The sequence below is a fragment of the Euleptes europaea genome, chromosome 14 (genome assembly GCF_029931775.1).
Source record: "Euleptes europaea isolate rEulEur1 chromosome 14, rEulEur1.hap1, whole genome shotgun sequence".
NCBI lineage: Eukaryota > Metazoa > Chordata > Lepidosauria > Squamata > Sphaerodactylidae > Euleptes > Euleptes europaea.
The window spans coordinates 5,044,739-5,064,701 of NC_079325.1; the positions used below are offsets into that span (position 1 = coordinate 5,044,739).

General features: G+C 51.9%; 1 protein-coding gene across 3 annotated transcripts in view; it reads right to left on the reverse strand.

The window, feature by feature from the left end:
- Window positions 1-19,963, reverse strand: part of USP2 (ubiquitin specific peptidase 2) — a 78,638-nt gene that overhangs the window by 19,641 nt on the left and 39,034 nt on the right. The window contains exon 1 of one of the 3 annotated variants that reach the window (XM_056860727.1): window positions 10,865-11,027. The exons of the other annotated variants lie outside the window; for them this stretch is intronic. Coding sequence (XP_056716705.1) covers window positions 10,865-11,011 — 147 coding nt within the window. The 5' untranslated portion in view covers window positions 11,012-11,027. Of the gene's footprint in view, window positions 1-10,864; window positions 11,028-19,963 lie in introns of those variants that run through there. 3 annotated transcript variants of the gene reach the window in all.

Consider the following 19,963-nt stretch of genomic DNA (forward strand, 5'->3'; position numbering starts at 1 on the left):
CCACCTTCCAAAGAAGCCATTTTCTCAGTGAGAATGATTTCAATTAATTAATTAAGCAATATATATAGGCTGGAGATCAGCTGTCATTCCAGAAATTCTCCAGCCCCTACCGGGAGGTTGCCAACCCTAAATAACATCTGAATTTGCAAACTTGGGACTGGCGCCAAAAGGATGCCAGAATCATAGACTTCGATGGGACCACCAGGGTCATCTAGTCCCTGCACAATGCAGGAAATACCCTCCCACACCCCTACTCCATGCCCAGAAGGTGGCAACAAAAACTCTCCAGGATTCCTGGCCAATCTGGCCTGGAGGAAAATTGCTTCCTGACCCCAAAGTGGCAACCGGCAATACCCTGGGCATGCAAGAAAAGGCCAAGAGATCCAAATACTGACACAACCCTTCCTGCCCTCACTCTCATGATCTGCCTAAGTGACGGAAGTTTCATGCAGTGAAAAGGTGGGAACAGGAGAGCTGATTAATTGGTTTCTGGGTTCTCCAGAAGTGGAGATGACTGCAGGATCCTCTGAAATGAGCCTGTGACTGTCGAGCTCAGCAGCCGTTGCATCCCTGTGGAAAATTAATGCTATCACAGAACTGGAAAAACTGCGGCATCTCCAGAGCTGGATTTCGTGAGCTTCACATTCCAGAAGTTGTTTGCAATGCCAGGGCTCAAAGGAGGAACCGGGAAGCAAGAAAACCCAAGTATGGGTTCAAAGAGTTCTTCCTTTTCAAGATCAAGGAAAGGCAATCAAACCCAACTCATCTGGAAGTGGGGGTTAAGTGTTTTCAGGCAGGCCTGTGCCCCAGCGCCTCTTCTTGGATAAATCAATCAGAAGAAGAAGAAGAGTTGTTTTTTATACCCTGCTTTTCTCTAGCTTTAAGGAGTCTCAAGGCAGTTTACAATCACCTTCCCTTCCTCTCCCCACAACAGATATCTTGTGAGGTATGTGAGGCTGAGAGAGTTCAGAGAGAACTGTTACTAGCCCAAGGTCACCCAGCAGGCTTCATGTGGAGGAGTTGGGGAATCAAACCTGGTTCTCCAGATTAGAGTTCGCCACACTTAGTACTACGCCACGCTGGCTCTCCTTGGAGGAAAAGATGCTACACTACCAGATGTCTCTTACAAGAAGCATGCTAAATGCTCTTCTGAACGTTTGATGGTGCTCTGCTCAGGAACTAGTGTAGCACAGTCGCCACACAATTATGCTGTGAATGAGGGAGTCTTGGGTTCAGATCTCACCTCTGCTACAAACTCACCCAGCGGCCTTCGGCAAGCCTCTCTGTCTCGGTCAGCCCCCAACACTTGCAACATGGGGAAAATAATACTGACCCCACCTTGCAGTGTTGTAAAGATTACTGTGTTCGTGCACATGAATCCCTCTGCATATCTCAAAGCTATAAATGCTAAGTACGATTGGTGCAATTGTTCTATCAGTTCTGCAACCGAATCCATTTTCCATCTTAGGAAAAGTTGCTTTGCCAGTAGTATTATTGGTTACCCTTAATCTGTCACTTTTCTTCCATGTAGCAGGCAGTAAAGAAAAAAACTCACAATCATATAAAGAAACAAAGCAGTGAAAGGAAGAAAGAGATCAAAAGCAAGAAGGCAAGAACAAAATATCTCCATGAAGGCCGGAGGGGGCTAAACGAATTCCTAAAAAGCTGGGGTGAGAAGGGCGTTTGAGCCTCTCAGATAAGGCTTCCTGGGAAGGCGGTTCTGCAAGAATTCTACAAGAATCCCCAGCCCCAGGTCTTGATGGGAAGGAATGCAGAGTACAAAATGTTCCAGAGGTTTTTATTAACTCTTTGGACTCCCGCAGGGCTGTTTCCAAAGCACTCTGTTGACCTCTCCGTCCCGCCCCAAGAGCTGGCGGAAGGCAAAGTCCCATTTCCAATGCACGTGCTAGCCCAGAGCGCAGCCAGCTGGGGAACCAACCTCAGCAAGTCCTCTGATGTCAGCATGCAAGAAACGCAAAGTCTTGCTGCCAGCTCTAGGAAGGAGCCCAGCCCAATGTGGTGTCGTGGTTAAGAGTGGACGACTCTGATCTGGAGAATCATAGAGTTGGAAGGGACCATCAGGGTCATCTACTCCAACCCCCTGCTCAATGCAGGAAATTCACAACTATCTTCCCCCCACACCCCCAGTGACCCCTACTTCAGGCCCAGAAGATGGCAACAAAAACCCTCCAGGATCCCTGGCCAATATGGCCTGGAGGAAAATTGCTTCCTGACCCTGAAGTGGCAATTAGCACTACTCTGGGCATGCAAGAAAGGGCCATGAGAGCCAAATATTAATGCAACCCTTCCTGCCCTCCCTCTCACGATCTGCCTAAGTTCACAGAATCAGCATTGCTGACAGATGGCCATCTAGCCTCTGCTTAAAAACCTCCAGGGAAGGAGAGTTCCACTGAGGAACCGCTCGAGCTGTCAGAAAGTTCTTCCTAATGTTTAGCCGAAAACTCTTTTGATTTAATTTCAACCCGTTGGTTCTGCTCCAACCTTCTGGGGCAACAGAAAGATTCCCCACTCCTCCACATGAAGCCTGCTGGGTGACCTTGGGCTGGTCACAGTTTTCTCAGAGCTCTCTCAGCCCCACCTGCCCGACAAGGGGCCTGTGGTTGGGCACAGAAAGCCCTGGTTTTGGCCTCTCTGGCACAGCAACGCACCCAGGGCTTCAGCCAGAAGGAACTGGGGACTTTGGATCTTCAGCACCCTGGATAAACTCCACCCGCCAAGCTTCAAAGCGTGCCGGGAGCTAGCCTGAATTCACCTTTGGCACACAGCTTGGAAGATCCCGACACAGGAAGACAAAAAAAGCTCACGCTGTTCGCAAGCCAACTCATTTCAGAAGCAGATCTTCCCTTGATTGTGATAAAGCACAAGCTTTGCATGCAGAAGGTTCAATGCCCAGCAACTACGGTTAAAAGGCATCAGGACTGGGCCAGGACTCTGCCTGAGATCTTGGAGAGACACTACCTAAGGAGGGGCCGTGGCTCAGTGGAAGAGCCTCTGCTTGGCATGCAGAAGGGTCCCAGGTTCGATCCCTGGCATCTCCAGTTAAAAGGACTAGGTAGCAGGGGATGGGAGAGACCTCTGTCTGAGACCCTGGAGAGCTGCTGCCAGTCTGAGTAGACAATACTGACTTCAATGCACCAATGGTCTGATTCTGTATAAGGTAGCTTCACATGTGTTCATGTGTGCTAAAACAGAAAACAGGAGCTGCCTCACTAGCTTTCTGTTGATGGCCCATAGCTCAGTCCTTTGCTCAAAGAATGGCCCAGGGTTATTCCCGGCATTTCTGGTTAAAAGGATCCTTGGAAGACTATTCAGAAGTGGGGAAAGTCTGCAGCAAGTTTGCTGACGGTTGTCTGTTATCGGGACCATACTGACAGAGTAGCATCGTATACTGATTTGTTTCTGGATGGGATTTGAAGCACCAGCCATTACCTTTAAAACCCTCAGTGGACTGGGATACCTAATTGACCACTTGCTCCCATACTAACTGACCCATCCCTCAAAGTCTTCCACAGACACCCCACTCTGCGTAATTCCACGTTTAAAGGCAAGGTGACCGGAAACAGGGCCTTTTCTGTAGCAGCCCCTCGGACAATCGAAACCTCTCATCATCCCCTGGCACCCAGCCTTTCATACATTAGGGCAACTGATTTTTCTTTGCCCAGGCTTTGGGTTGATTTATTTCTCATGCATTTATATCTGGTCCAGGAACAGAGAGCCAGCGTGGTATAGTGGTTAAGAGTGGTGGTTTGGAGTGGTGGACTCTGATCTGGAGAACCAGGTTTGATTCCCCTCATGAGCAGCGGACACTAATCTGGTGAACCAGGTTGGTTTCCCCACTCCTCCACATGAAGCCAGCTGGGTGACCTTGGGCTACTCACAGCTCTTAGAGCTCTCTCAGCCCCACCTACCTCACAGGGTGTCTGTTGTGGGGAGGGGAAGGTGATTGTAAGCCAGTTTGAGTTTCCCTTAAGTGGTAGAGAAAGTCGGTATATAAAAACCAACTCTTCTTCTTCTTCCATTAGATTACTCCCCTACCCCATACCCTTGAACCAATTGGGTATATTCTTACCAACTGGGTTTTATCGGTGGTTGCTGTTCTTGGCTGTTTTATTACTTCTCATTGCTTTTTTTATTTTCCCTAATGTTTCCTAGTACTTTAATGTTACTTTAATGTTAAGCTGCACAGGAAGGTTTTGGCAGAGAGGTAGCCTACAGGTCTGTTATGTATGTAAAATTTTGCACATCTGGGCTGGGAAAGAAAGAATGTCTGAGCCTCTAAAAATATGCTCCCAGTGAGATGAGACAATACTGGGCTTAATGGGCCAATAACCTGACTCGGTATAAATCTGTGTTCCCTGTGGCACAAAAGTCCAGGACCGGGCTGTCTGGGAGCACCGCAGGGCATGCAAAAATTAAGAGGCAAGATAGATTTCACCACAGGGATCCCTTCAGGCAAAGAATGTGTTACCAAAATAGCTTTTGTGATGTTCCAGAGCTTAGGTGGCTTCTTAAGGAGGGATTAGACAAATTCTTGGAGGATGCGTCTGTCAACGGCCATTAGTCATAACTGCTAAATTGAACCTCCACAGTCAGCAGCAACATGCCTCCGATTTTCAGACGCTGGGGTGGCTTCCCTCCGCGCATTAGCCTCCCAGGCTGGCCAGTGGGGAAGATGGAATCGTGACCTGCGTGGTCTAATCCAGCACAGGCTGTACCTTCTCCTAGGAGGGGCAACGTTCTGGATCAGGAGACTTGGTCGGGCTATGCAGATCATGAGAGGGAGGGCAGGAAGGGATGAGCTCGGCTCTTGCGGTGAAGAAGAAGAGTTGGTTTTTATATGCCGACTTTCTCTGCCACGTAAGGAAGAATCAAACCGGCTTACAATCACCTTCCCTTCCCCTCCCCACAACAGGCATCCTGTGAGGTAGATGGAGCTGAGAGAGCTCTAAGAGAGCTGCGACTAGCCCAAGGTCACCCAGCTGGCTTCACGTGGAGGAGTGGGGAAACCAACCAGGTTCACCAGATTAGCCTCCGCCGCTCATGTGGAGGAGTGGGGAATCAAACCTGGTTCTCCAGATCAGAGTCCACTGCTCCAACCCCCCACTCTTAACCACTACACCATGTGGTTCTCTCTTACATGCCCAGGGCGCAGGAATGAATTTTCTTCCAGGCCAGATTGACCCAGGGATCCTGGAGGGGTTTTTTTGCCTTCCTCTGGGCATAGGGCAGGGGTCACTGAGGAGTAAGGGAAGAGGCAGCTGTGCGTTTCCTGTGTTGTGCAGGGGGCTGGACTAGATGACCCTTGAGGTCCCTTCCAGATCTATGTTCCTACGCCTTTCTCTGCTTGCCGTTGGCCGTGAGCTGGGGTTCAGACGGTTTAATCCGCAACTCCTTCGCCATCTTCTTGCCATCGCTGGCACCCCAGAAAGTGAAGAGGAGGAGAGGGGCTGCCATGCGGTACCAGTGGCTCCAATATAGCAGCATTTGGCGTGCCTGTGTAGGAGGAAGGCAGCGTTCCCTCCTGTTCCTGACAACAGCTCAAAATAGACCGGCTCCAACGGCACACGCTTCACTCTGACAACAGAGGCCCGCGTCACACGTGAAGGAAGCAAATGGACGCGTTCTTAGCTGTGACAGGGGTTGGTGGGGGGTGTGGGGGGGAGGTGGGCCAGCAGATGGGTCTCGGCCCCCACTGACAAGAGGTGAGACAAGGTGTTAGCTCTGAGACATCTCTGGAGAACCCCAGGCGCTCTCTATGTTTGGGCCAGGGCTGAGTGGACGAACGGAGCATTTTTGAGAGCGTGCCTTCACTGAACAGCTAGATTCGAGTCTGGGAGCATCGGCTGAGAGCCAGCGTGGTGTAGTGGTTAAGAGCGGTGGACCCTGATCTGGAGAACCGGGGTTGATCCCCCGCCACTCCCCATGAGGGGCAGACTCTAATCTGGAGAACTGGGTTTGATCCCCTGCAATCTGGAGAGCTGGGTTTGATCCCCCGCCCCTCCACATGAGGGGCGGACTCTAATCTGGAGAGCTGGGTTTGATTCTCCGCTCCTCCCCATGAGTGGTGGACTCTAATTTGGAGAACTGGGTTTGATCCCCCATGTCTCCACATGAGGGGCGGACTCTAATCTGGAGAGCTGGGTTTGATCCCCCACCCCTCCTGCTTCTCTAAGCTGCCCAGGTGAGCCTTGCCCTGCTTTAGATGCATCTTGCCCAAGAGATGTCCCAAGGAAAGGGGTTTTTTTTCATGGAAGAGAACCAGGAACTGAAAGTGTTTTTTGGGGAACCGCACGTCACTGGGCCGGGCGGGACAAGCTGCCCTGCATTCCTCCCCGTTTGGCAGGCCTCCGGTGAACTGCCGACTCCTAGAGATCCAGCGAAAGAAGATAAGCCCCCTGGAAAGTCATCTCCTTCCCTAGAAAAAGAAGGGGTTTGCCCTGCCCTGAAGCACCTGCGTCTCTTGCTAGGAATGAGGGACTGGAGCAGTTAGCAAATCCCTCATAATCAGCACCCTCGCATAGCGCTTGCAAGAAACTCTTGCACCAAGAGAAACGGGGTCAGAGAATGCAGTAGATCCCATGCACAAAGCCAGCGCTCCATGTCTGAACTCTGTCTGTTTAGAGGTCATATCCTGCAGCCCAGAAGCCCCCCACTCCTCATCCCAGAAATGAGGGAGCTGGTTGAGGTCACGTAATGGTGAGGGAAAGGGGTTCGGCACATGCTCAGAGGCGTGCTTTCTCATTCCAGGTGTGCCCTGACCTCGAAAACAGGATCCCAGGCTACCACCACAATGACTGAGGAGGGATTCACAAGCAGCCAGCATGGCGTAGAGGTCAAAGTGTCACACTTGGATCTGGGAGAACCAGGTTCGAATCTCTACTTTGCCATGGAAGTTTGGGGGAGGGGCTGTGGCTCAGTGGTAGAGCATCTGCTCGGCATGCAGAAGGTGCCAGATTCAATCCCTGGCAACTCCAGTTAAAGGGACTAGGCAAGCAGGTGATGCGAAAGACCTCTGCCTGAGACCCTGGAGAGGCACTGCTAGTCGGAGTAGACAATAGTGACTTTGATCGACCAAGGGTCTGGTTCAGTATAAGGCAGCTTCATGTGCTCACCTTGGGCCAATCACTCTCTCTCGTCCTAACCTACCACACAGGGTTGTTGTGAGGATAAAACGGAGAAGAGAATGATGTAAGTCATCTTGGGTCCCCATTGGTGAGAAAAGTGGGGTATAAATGAAGCACATAAAACAAAATAAAGACCTTGGTCTTGGTATTTTCTTTCCTGACTTTTCGCCAGCAGCTGTGGCAGGCATTTTCAGAGGAGTAACACGGAAGGACAGTGTCTCTGACAGACACTGTCCTTCTGTATTACTCCTCTGAAAATGCCTGCCACAGCTGCTGGCGAAATGTCAGGAAAGAAAATACCAAGACCACGGTCACACAGCCCGGATAACCTACAAGAACCAATGAACTCTGACCGTGAAAGCCTTCGACAAAATAAAGACCCTTTGCCAATCTCCCGCTGGCATGCTGTCCATTTGGATCAGGTCGATAACAATGCATTCGGGACTTAATAGTTGTATGCTGATGCTCCACTTTAAGATGGTGCTGCATATTTCAAATTGGAGGCTATGATCTGTTTTGGGATTTCCCTGGCTGAGCCCAGGAGGTTGAGCTGCGGGTGGGCCTCTGCCTCAAAGTCCAGCTCAATCAGCACTGCAGAGGTGGATTGATTCCTATAGGCAATTGATGCTCGAGGACGGTCCTTGAATCATGAGTGGTTTGCTACAGACCACCAAATCCTGCCAATGTTTACCAAGATTCATACTGTACATTGAAAGGATGCAAGAGATTGGGGGTATCTGGAGATGCAAACCGATTGAGGGCAGGCGCATGTCGTTTCGCAAGCCAGGCACTGCTTTCTACGTTCTCACAGGCTGCAATCCTAAGAACGCTTTCCTGGGAGTAAGTCTCATTGAATTAAATGGGACTTACTTCTGAATAGACCTCCTTAGGATTGCTCTCGCAGTCTCTGTCTTTTCTTGAAGAAGAAGAAGAAGAAGAAGAAGAAAAAGAAGAAGAGTTGGTTCGTATATGCCGACTTTCTCTACCCCTTAAGAGAGAATCAAACCGGCTTACAATCACCTTCCCTTCCCCTCCCCACAACAGACACCCTGTGAGGTAGGTGGGGCTGAGAGTGTGTGACTAGCCCATGGTCACTCAGCTGGTTTCATGTGTAGGAGTGGGGAAACCAACCCAGTTCACTAAATTACCCTCCGCTGCTCATGTGGAGGAGTGGGGAATCAAACCCAGTTCTCCAGATCAGAGTCCACCGCTCCAAACCACCGCTCTTAACCACTACACCATGCTGGCTCTCTCCCTTCCCATCTTATTCCAGGGCAGCAGAAACCTGCTCCCTGATGAACCTGCCTGACCACTACCGTGACCTTCAGAGGGCCTGCTTCATGTGCCCCCGCCTTCTAAGATTAGGCGGATAGCAATCCGGGAGAGGGCCTTCTCGGTCATGGCCCCAAAGCTCAGGAATTCTCTTCCCTGGGGAGATTGGTCCATCCCTTCATGTTGCCGTCTTCCGCCAGTGGGTGAAGACTTTTTTTTGGGTTTCGTTTGCCATTCCCTCAACGCTCCCTCCTCCCCGACCAATATTTTACTTGCGGTTCATATGTATTTTAATTGTGCTTTTGAAATGTTTTTTTTTATGAGCGTTTGGGGGAGGAGCTGAGCTCCACGGTTTTAAAGAGTGATTCGATCGCGGATCTTTAAAATCGTCAGCCGCCTCAGCCGGCCCTCGTAAGGGCAAAAAGGCGGGACACAAATTTTGCAAATAAAAAATAATAATAAATAATTATCCGTTGGGGCAGCATGGGGAAGGCAAAGACCCCTCACCCCATTTGCTGCTTCCTGCAGGGTGCCGCCCAACTTCTGAGGGCCCCAGCTGTGCCCCCCTCCCTATTTTTAACCGGTGCCTCTTCTTTCCTTCCCTGGCTGGTTCGAATCAGAACTCTTCAGGTCCAGCTGCTTGTGGCAGAGTAAGTTGGAGCCAAGGTGGCCCCAAGCTGCGTGCCAGGCGGGCGAGAGGCAGCGGCAGCTCTTACGTAACAGCCCTGGCTCTTCAGTTTACCCAGCTGGCAAAGGGGCTGACCTGCCCGGAGCTACAGGTGTTGCTGCCTGGCCATTACATTAAGCAATGGAACAAAGGCGCTCCCAAGGGCAATGACCCGGCCAGGTCAGGAAGATTCTGCCTGCACCATGGAGGAGGGGCGGGAACCAGGAGCAGGAGAGCAGCCGGAGAGGACCCAGGAGTCCTGGCGTGCAGCCTGCCAGCCCCGTCCCTGTGCCACCAGACCCCAGTGTTTTGCCCCCCCCAATCTGGATTAACTAACACAGGAACACATGAAGCTGCCTAATACTGAATCAGACCCTGAGCCCATCAAAGTCGGTATTGTCTACACAGACCGGCAGCGGATCTCCAGGTTCTCAGGCAGGGGTCTTTCACATCACCTACTTGCCTGGTTCCCTTAACCGGAGGTGCCGGGGATTGAACCTGGGACCTTCTGCAGGCCAAGTAGAGGCTCTACCACTGAGCCACAGCCCCTCCAAACATGCCACTTATGCCAGCCGGGGTTTAGGCTCCCCTCCGATTAATCTGTATTGACCACCGTCTCTTGAGTTCGAAGTGGAATGTGCATTAAATCCCCCCGCCCCTGTAAGCATGCACCGAAAGGTGACTTTCTCTACCTGGAGAATGACGCAAAGGAGTTAAAATGATATTTGGCTAGGGAATGGATAACTTGATAAAAGGTAACGTGCCCAGCTACCAGGGACCTCCTCCTTTTCCAAAGGGGAGGGAGTGGGACTTCAGAAGTCTGATTCCAAGGGACCTTCCCTCCCAATTCAATGGCTCCCCTCCTTGAACAGTGTCCTTGCGTGGAATGGCCTAGGACTTGGTTGAAACAATTGGAGGTCAGTTGTCGGAGCTGACCGTTTAGCGATTATTTCCACAAGCGCGCGCTGCTCTTGCAAACTCTGCCCCCCATAAATTGGGAGGTCTCCCTGCAACTTCAGACACCTGCAAGACCTCCCATGAAGACATGAAGCTGCCTTATACTGAATCAGACCCTCGGTCCATCAAAGTCAGCATTGTCTACTCAGTCCGGCAGCAGCTCTCCAGGGTCTCAGGCAGAGGTCTTTCACATCACCTACCTGCCTAGTCCCTTTAACTGGAAATGCCAGGGATTGAACCTGGGACCTTCTGCATGCCAAGCAGATGCTCTGCCACTGAGCTATGACCCTTCCCCCTTTCAAGCGCATGTGTCCACGTGGATGATCAGGACTGTGCAGCGGATGAGTGTGAAAGCTGTCCCCCCCTCTCCTGCTCCAGTAGTCTTCCTTACTGGATTTATTTCCCACGCCCCCACACCGCTGCATATGCACACCGACCCTGTAGGGATAGTGGAAGGGAAGAAATAAGCACCGCTTGCTGGTTTCACTGCCTGCGCACCACCCGGGCCATCGGCGGGGCTCAGAGATGACCCCAGGTCCACCCGGCAAAATCAGTGGCAGAGAACAGAGCCCAGGTCCCTTGCCAGGCATCTAACAAGCTCACGGCTGGCTGGCCTTGCCAAGGCATGCCCGCACACTGCCTGGGAGGCAGCCCCCCCCCCACGGGCACTGCCTGACCCAATGACCCTGCCCTCCATTTCCCCCCACAATTTCTGACCGTTCAGTCCTGCCAGCCAGGACTTAACCTGCACAGCCTGCCAACTTCCCAAGCTTTCTCAGCCAAAACTGTCACAAGGAAGGGAAGGGGTGGGGGAGAGCGGTACCTTGGTTTTATTGAGCACCAGGCCCACGAAGGTGGAGACCAGCAGGGATCCCGGCGTGGGCATCTTGGCCCGCAAGTCCTTGGGCACGCCGTGGAAAGGCGAGACGGGGGGCTCTTCGGGGAGGGTGACGGTGTAGGAATTCCGCATGCTGCAGGGCGACACCCTCCTCCGCTCTCCTCCAGGGGCTCTCCCCCCAAGCCACCAAAGGTGGGCGACGGACACCGGGGACCAAACGGCCAAGGCAGCCGGCTTGGCTCATGAGACACCTGGCCAGGGGTGCCAGGAGGAGCCTCCTCTCCAGAGCAAGCCCAAGGAAGGGGGCAGGCTGCTAACGCGGCAGGGCACAGCCACCCGAACCTCTCTGCCACCTCCAGAAAGTTTGAGGCTGTCCTCTGTCGCTGGCCACCAAAGACTGGGCTCTGCCGAGGCTGCTGCAATGGGTTTCCCGGCTGCACCTGGAGGCTCCGGCTTGGTCCTTTGCAGCAGGGAGAGGCGTCTTGAGAAGCGGGGCTTGCTGAGCTGTCAACTTCGGCGTGGAGCTGCTGCGACGGACTTTTCCTCCTTTGCCTCCTTGGAGCTGAGCGCAGCTGCTGACAGCGCTTGAATCACTCTGACATCAAGCAGGGGGTGGAAGAGCCGCCCAGGCCGGCCGGCAGGGGAAGGGCTCCACCGAGGGCGGCACCTTCTGCCAAGGGGGTGGGGGGAAGCCAGGGGGGTGCCCGACGGGCAAGGGGCCCCAAAGCCTCCGCTGCCATAGCAATGGGGCTCAACAGGCCCAGGGAAGCGAAAGCCGCGTGGAGAAAGCGCATGACCGAGGTCTATAAAATTAGGCTGGGTGCGGAGAAATTGGACGGGGAGAAGCTTTTCTCCCTCTCTCGTAATACTAGAACGCGGGGCCATCTGCTGAAGCCGCTGACAGATTCAAAACTGATAAGAGGAAGTACTTCTTCTCACAATGCAGAGTTCAGTTGTGGAACTCCCTGCCCCAGGATGTGGTGATGGCTGCCCACTTGGAAGGCTTGAAGAAGGGAGTGGACATGTTCAAGGAGGAGAGGGCTATCCATGGCTACTAGTCAAAATGGATACTAGTCATGATGCATCCCTATTCACTCCAGGGTCAGAGGAGCAGGCCTATTATATCAGGTAGAACACAGGCAGGATGAATGCTGCTGCAGTCGTCTTGTTCGTGGGCTTCCTAGTAGACGCACTTGGTTGGCTACTGTGTGGACAGACTGCTGGACTTGATGGGCCTGGGTCTGATCCAGTGTGGCCTTTCTTATGTTCTTTGGGGTGGGAGTTAAACTCAGGATGAAAAAAGAAATACCCAGGACTAGCTCCCATCTTCTTTTGGGAGGGAGAAGAATGGTGCGGGGGAGAAAACTGCATATTTAAACTGTTTTTTTTTTTAAACAAGCCAAGAAGTAGGATGCAGTGACTTGCCTGAGTCTCCGCAGTGACTCAGTGCCAACGCTTGGAACCAAGACTTGGGTGCCCGGATACACAACAAATGAAGTCATCCCAAATTTGATGGAGTCGGCGGACGCCACGCACTACCTGTTCCCCAATATAATGCCAGCGTGCGGGGGTGGCCAAACCCAGCAGCCCCTCTCCCCCACCACATGAACCTTTCCCCGCCCAACTGGGAAGAGGGGGGAGCGATCAGAGGCAAAGACCAAGGCAGTCCAGTGGCAGGCGTCTTCCATCTTGCATACCCAGGACTCGCCTTTAAACTCCCAGGTGCCGGCATGGGGCCCGCCAACTTGAAAGCGTGTGACAGGTAGTAACATGGCATCACAGGCCAGTCACGTGACAGAATCAAACCCGGTTGCTCCAGATTAGAGTCTACTGCTCTTAACCACTACACCACGCTGGCTCCCAGAGAGCTGGGAAAGGTTATGTGGCATGCCCTTACCCCTCTTGCCTTGGTGAATCTTCTATGTCAATGTGCCACCTGTTGGCAAATCTGTGAGCTGGTTTGTTGGAGAAGTACTGCTAGAAAGCTGATGGGAAGGGGAAGGAAACAGATCCACTTGAGACAAGAGCCCTGGCTCCAGCGCATGAGGGAGCCACTTGTATCTTTGTGGCATCAGCAGCCATCTCACCAATAAGAGCTCACACCTCATACCTATTTGCAAAGGCTGTTGATCTTAGCAAGCCTGGAAGCAAAGGCTCCAGGATGAATGTGGGCACAGGTTGTCAAGCGACCCTCACCACAACAACTGCTCCGTGCAACTTCCCACCATTCGGTGGGCATTTTGTTAAGTGTGCAGAATGCTGGTCCGTCACCACACGTTACACCCATGTCAGCATTCTGCATGAGGGCAAAGGCGTGTCGCCAAATTCAGCACCAGCTTGAATTTCAATGACGAGCATTTCTCCTGCAAAGAGATAAGCCCTCTGATAGAACACCCTCTGTCCGAGAGAGTAACTAAGGCACAGAAATGGGGGACGCTGCTTGCACGATCAGCAAAGGAACCAAAGCTCCAGCTGCGCTGCTTGGGCTCTGCAAAACCAGCCCTTCATTTCTATCAGGGCTTTCTTTCATCACAGAACCCCAGGTGGTGTGCATGGGGTTTTCCATCCGGGAACTGGCCAGCCCTAGACTGGCTTGGCTTCACCAAGGGGGGCCGAATCACGTGCGCACAGACCACAGGGCCCATCTCCCCAAACGATCGCAACAGCCAGTTTCTCTGCCAACCTCTTAAAATGCCCTGATCAAACCAGCCGAGCGCCTATAAATTCCAGGTGACAGATCTTATTGTTTCCCAGTAAATTTCCATTGCATGCATCAAAGGGCCCCTCAAAATTTCTGGCCGAAGTTTTGGAAGGCGGGATCTGGTCGGGGCCGGACCGGACAGATGTGCCTCTCTCCCGAATGATGCAGAAGAGCCTTCCTTAGAGTCGGGTCCACTTCGGAAATTCTTACGAGGACGCTGCCCTGATCTGCGTGTACACACGATCTGGCACCGCTGCCTTCCCCAGCAGTAAAAGAAAATTCTTTCTCATGACCAGGTGCAATTTGAACACACTCATCCCAGTTCGAACAAATGCCGCAAATCCTCCAGAAGAAGATTAAAAAACAAAAAAGATAGCTATGATTGTCGCACAAAGATGAGAACAAACCGAATTCGTGTGTAAGCAAGTGGTATTTGAGGCAAGCAATAAAGCTTCAAAGGCCTGGAAAAGTCTCTCCAGAAGACCTGACTAGCTAAGGACTTTTCCACCATCAGCCATCCATCCATCCATCCATCCATCCATCCATCCATCCATCCATCCATCCATCCATCCATCCGCTTCCTGGGAAATTCAGCCCCCAAGTTCTAAGACATCTCCGATGCAAAAGGTTCTGCAGGAAGCTGGTCTGTCCAGCTGGTTCTGCAAGAAGCTGGTCTATCCACATGCATCTGGAAGGAAGCATCAGAGCTGAACTGGACGAGAGGGTGGGCAAATCCACGAAAGGGTCTCCCACGTGTCTGTTTCATTGACAAGGAGCGGACACAGGCTTGGTGGGTGGCATGCAGAAGGACACAGGAAGCGTCATGTGTTTGGGGAGGGGCCGTGGCTCAGTGGTAGATCCGCCACTAGTTGCAGGTGGCCTGGCGGCACAGTTTCCTGTTGAGTCTTCTGCTGAAAGGAGCAACAGGTGCTGCAAACCAGGAAGGGGTAGTGGGGCTGCCAGCATCTTTATTTGAAGAGCTAAGCCAGCCGAAGCAAAAGGAGCTCACGGCATTAGAAAGCACTGGCTTTATAGGGGCCATCTCTGCATGGATTCACACATACCTTTTCATCAGTCAGTGCTCCCCTCATGCCCAGGGAAATGATGACTATTACTTCAGGGTCAGGAAGCAATTTTCCTCCAAACCAGATTGGCCAGGGATCCTGGAGGGTTTCCCCCCCATCTTCTGGGCATGGAGTAGGGGTCCCAGGGTGTGTGAGTAGGGGGGAGGTAGTTGTGAATTTGCTGTCCAAATCAGTCCCAAGCCTCTTTAACCTCAGCGTCATGTTCGAATGGGAGCTACTTCTGCAAGCAGAAAGAGTATCTCTGAGCATGCACAGAGTAGCCCCCCCCCCTTATCACAGCCACCTCCCGTGAACGGAAAGCAAGCAGCATGGCTCCAGGAAACGAAGAGATTAAACCCCTTGTTCTTCCCTGGGAATCCATCGACTGCTTTTCAAATCTGCCAGCGCCGCCTTCTCCGACCTCCAACCAAATCTCTTTGTTGCAGACGCTGCAGGGAGCTAACTTTAGCTTGGATGAGGTAGGGCTATTTTTGGCAGCGTTAAAAATAACCCCCCCAAGCCTCCCCCCCCCCCGTGCCGCTGTTTTCTGAATCCTTATTTATCTACGGGGATTTTAAACCCCTGATCAACATGCCGGTGTCGCTCCAGAGGAGGCAGCCAGACAAAAGTGGAGAAGGGCGGATCGGACCCGCTGACGGAGGAGGCAAAGACAGACGCAAACGCTCACCCGCGCACGCAGCTCGGAGCTTTGCGCACGGGGCATTGTTAAGAGTAGACACAGACACAAGCCGAAAATACAATGCGGCTATCTGGCTATGCGCACACTCTGCCACCCCATGCACAAGGGAAGTAATCATGCACACAGCTGGCCCACAGGCACACAACCCCCACACACAGATCTGTGAGTCCAGGAACATGCGCTTCCCACACAGACAGAATTCAAAGGCGCAAGGCTCGGCTATACAAATCAAGGGACCTTTTTGCGCATGTGTGATGATGCGGCCCTACGTCTGAGTCAACATTCACCAGAGCTGCTTTTTTGTTCCCTTTTAAAAGCCACAGTTCTGCCAAGAAGCTCAGGGCGGCGTACAGGATTTTATCCTTCTCACCACAACCCTGTGAGGTAGGTTTGGCTGACAGGGTGTGGCTGGCCTAAGGTCACCTGGCAAGCTTCCTGGCAGAGTGGGGGATTCAAACCCGGGTCTCCCAGATCCTGGCCTGATGCTCTAACCTGAACACCATTTCAATAGGCTTGTGCTGGAAAAAAAATTCTTAAAGACTTAGCCAGTTCAGAACTCTGACTGAGAAGCATGAACACACATGAAGCTGCCTTATACTGAATCAGGCTATCGGTGCATTGAAGTCAGTATTGTCTACTCAGACAGGCAGCAGCTCTCCAGGGTCTTGGGCAGAGGTCTTTCCCATCACCTGCTACCTGGTCCTTTTAAGTGGAGATGCCGGGGATTGAACCTGGGACCTTCTGCATGCAAAACAGCCAGATACTCTTGGTAAGCGTGCAAGCTGGAAAAGAAGGCCACAGTCCCTCCCCTTGTGTCACTCCCCAGGATCTAAGGTAACTGCCATTGAACATCTAGGCTCTCTTGGTCAAAATTCGCATCAATAGATCTTTGCATTTCTCTTTTAAAAACAGCCGTTCTAAAAGGTAAAGTTCTAAAAGGTAAAGGTAAAGGTCCCCTGTGCAAGCACCGGGTCATTCCTGACCCATGGGGTGACGTCACATCCTGACATTTCCAAGGCAGACTTTGTTTATGGGGTGGTTTGCTAGTGCCTTCCCCAGTCATCTTCCCTTTACCCCCAGCAGGATGGGTACTCATTTCATCAACCTCGGAAGGATGGAAGGCTGAGTCAACCTTGAGCCGGCTACCTGAAACCAACTTCCGTCGGGATCGAACTCAGGTGGTGAGCAGAGCTTTGGACTGCAATACTGCAGCTTAACACTCTGCGCCACGGGGCTCCTTTTAAGAGCTGCTTGGCACAAAATCAAGGGCCAACGAGAACTATCACTTTGCTGGTTTTCTAACTTCTTCAGCAGCCACAGGGCCTGCAGGGAAGGAATCCTTCTCCAAGCAACAGATGGCAGATGGGTTCCTAGAACCAAGATATAGATAGCACAGGAGGGCAAGTGTGTGTAGGTCACATGAACACATGAAGCTGCCTTATACTGAATCAGACCCTTGGCCCATCAAAGTCAGTATTGTCTACTCAGACCGGCAGCAGCTCTCCAGGGTCTCAGGCAGTGGTCTTTCACATCACCTACTTGCCTAGTCCCTTTAGCTGGAGATGCCGGGGATTGAACCTGGGACCTTCTGCATGCCAAGCAGATGCTCTACCACTGAGCCATGGCCCCTCCCCTGGGGTCCCTCTGTACCTCAACAGGCCTCTGGGGTCTCTCGTACCTCAACAGCTCCAGCTTGCCTGATCAGATTTATTGATTTCATTTATACCGCACCTTTCTGTCAGCGAGGAACCAAAGCAGCTTACATCGTTCTGCTCTCCTGTTTTATCTCCCCAGCAACCCTGTGAGGTAGGCCAGGCTGAGTGTGCACATCCCAGGGAACCCTGTCCGCCTTTGAGGAACCCCCCCAGGGCACTGCACAATACGGCTTGAAGGGCACTGCCCCTAGCCGGGGCAAATGCAATGTTCATACCTAACCTTTCCCCCTCCCACACTTCCAAGAACAGGCAGGTGTTGCAACATCCAACCAACTGCCAGAGATTGCAATCCTGTTTTGCCTCGATCTGAGATAGCGAAGGAGACTGCCCTCAAGGAAGGACACCGCCAGAGAAAAGGACGCTCCCCCCTTCTTTTTCTCCTGAAGCGGCTGCCTTCTGTTCTGAAACCAGCAGTCCCTTTTTCACGCAAATGCAGAGTGAGCTTGCGGAACTCGCTGCCACAAGATGTGCAAAATCAGCCAAGCCCAAGCAGGACGTGAACGCCTGCAAACGATTCACCGTCGCATCCCGGCTGCCTCCGGCTGACCTTCCCAATCTCCCCCTTTCCCGACTTTTAGTTTGGTTTGTTTTCAGTTATGCACAGAACGTGCCCACCAACACCGCCACGAGCGGGGCCAGGTCCGGTTTTGGCCAGAAAAGTGGGCCAAACAAGCAAACAAACAAATAAATAACATAGTGACAGATACCTGCGCAGCCAGCCCTCTCCTTTGGCCCAGTTTGTAGTTAATTTATAGACAGCCGTCTAACCACTACCAGCAAAGGGAAATAATAATACAGAATTTATGCTCATTTGAAGGACTACTGCAATAACTTCAGATTCCCCTGAAGGAGCCTTCTGGGCGAAACGCATAGGGAATTTCAAATCTGTGTAATGATTTTTTTAAACCTATTTTGCACCATTGGCCTTGGCCTTATTTTTTATCACTCTAACCACTACACCATGTTGCCATAGTGCCCCTCTTTCAAGCTTTCCAATTAACACACAGAAGAAGAAGAGTTGGTTTTTATATGCTGACTTTTTCTACAACTTAAGGAAGAATCAAACCGGCTTACAATCACCTTCCCCTCCCCAAACAGACACCCTGTGAGGTAGGGGGGAGGGTTGAGACAGCACTAAGAGCTGTGACTAGACCAAGGTCACTCAGCTGGCTTCATGTATAGGAGTAGGGAAACTAACCCACTTCACCAAATTAGAATCACAGAATCATAGAATCATACAGTTGGAAGGTACCACTGAGGTCATCTAGTCCAACCCCCTGCACAATGCAGGAAATTCCAAACTATCCCCCCACCACTACTCATGTGGAGGAGTGGGGAATCAAACCCAGTTCTCCAGATTAGAGTCTACCGCCCCATATTAGGTGGACTTTGTGTCCGATTGGAAGGAATCCTTCGGTTCTGTCTTTCCCAAGTATTCCAGGGGACACAGAGGCAAACGAAAGGACTTCGTTCACTCCAACTACTGCTGATCATGTGCCAATCCTTCAGGGGCAGTGCCCGGGCAGGACTAACCAGCGTGACCACAAGAAACTGGTACGATCCACGCTGGCCTCACTGTAATACTGTGCAATCCAATCCTGGCTGTCAGCTGCAGCTCCCCCCCACCCCACCAACCATGAAACCCACATGCCACTTCCAGAAATTTACATGGCAGTTTCCAATTTCCTGGGGTCTTTTAAAAAAATTATCCTTATTTTGCTTCCTGGCTGGGAAAATGAGAAGCCAAGGCTGAAAAGAGCACAAAAGAATGTGGAAATTGCCTGTGTATGACCCTGCCCCCCCCCCCCCAAGCACGGCCATCTCCGATGACCAACTAGTTCTCTCGACAAGGCCTCCGAAGGATCCAGCCTGAGCTGCCCTAACCCCACATGACCTGGAAGAAATGTGCCAAGGAGCCACGATTATATTAAGCCCTCCAAAGAGATGGGAGCTCGGCCACGTGCGGCTGGGACACCTGTCAGCATGGGGCAGCGGTTCTGAAAACTGGGTCTCTACGCAGAGGGGCCAGTTTCCCTGTTGTCAGCAGTAGGACTGATCCCACAGAGAGCGATGAGGATGATCAGGGGCCTGGAGACCCAGCCCTACGAGGAAAGGCTGGGGGAGCTGGGAATGTTTAGTCTGGTGAAGAGGAGGTTGAGGGGGGACGTGATTGCTCTCTTCAAGTATTTGAAGGGCTGTCACTTAGAGGAGGGCAGGGAGCTGTTCCTGTTGGCAGCAAATGATAAGACTTGCAATAATGGGTTTAAAGTATGGTCAGAAAGATACCTGCTGGATATTAGGAATTTTTTTTTTACAGTAAGAGTAGTTCGACAGTGGAATCAGCTACCTAGGGAGGTGGTGAGCTCCCCCTCACTGGCAGTCTTTAAGCAGAGGCTGGACAAGCACTTGTCAGGGATGCGCTAGGCTGATCCTGCATTGAGCAGGGGGTTGGACTAGATGGCCTCTATGGCCCCTTCCAACTCTATGTTCCATAGTGGGACCTATCCTCCAATAGGAGGGGGAAAAGCATGCTACTTTGCGCTCCTTGGTGGAAAGGGAGGGATTACTAGATGGATGATGGAGTGGTGGGTGACTCGACAGTATGTATTTATTTATTTAGATTTTTTATCCTGCCCTCAATCCCCGGCCAAGGCCAGGCTCAGGGTCCCCTTGTGAGCAGCTGGCAAAGCGCGGGACATAGAAGCTGGGTTTCTCTCACAGCCAATTACAAAGCAGCGTGTAAAGAAGCAGGGAGTCAAATGTTTCCTGCTTCCTCGGGGCTCTTTCTGAGCAGAAGAAAGGCTTTTTAAAAATGACGTTTGGATTTCTCCCCCCATTTCAGATTGCTCAGTTTTTTGTTTTTTCTTCTTAAAATGCTTTTTTATTTGGCAGTTGGGTTTTGGG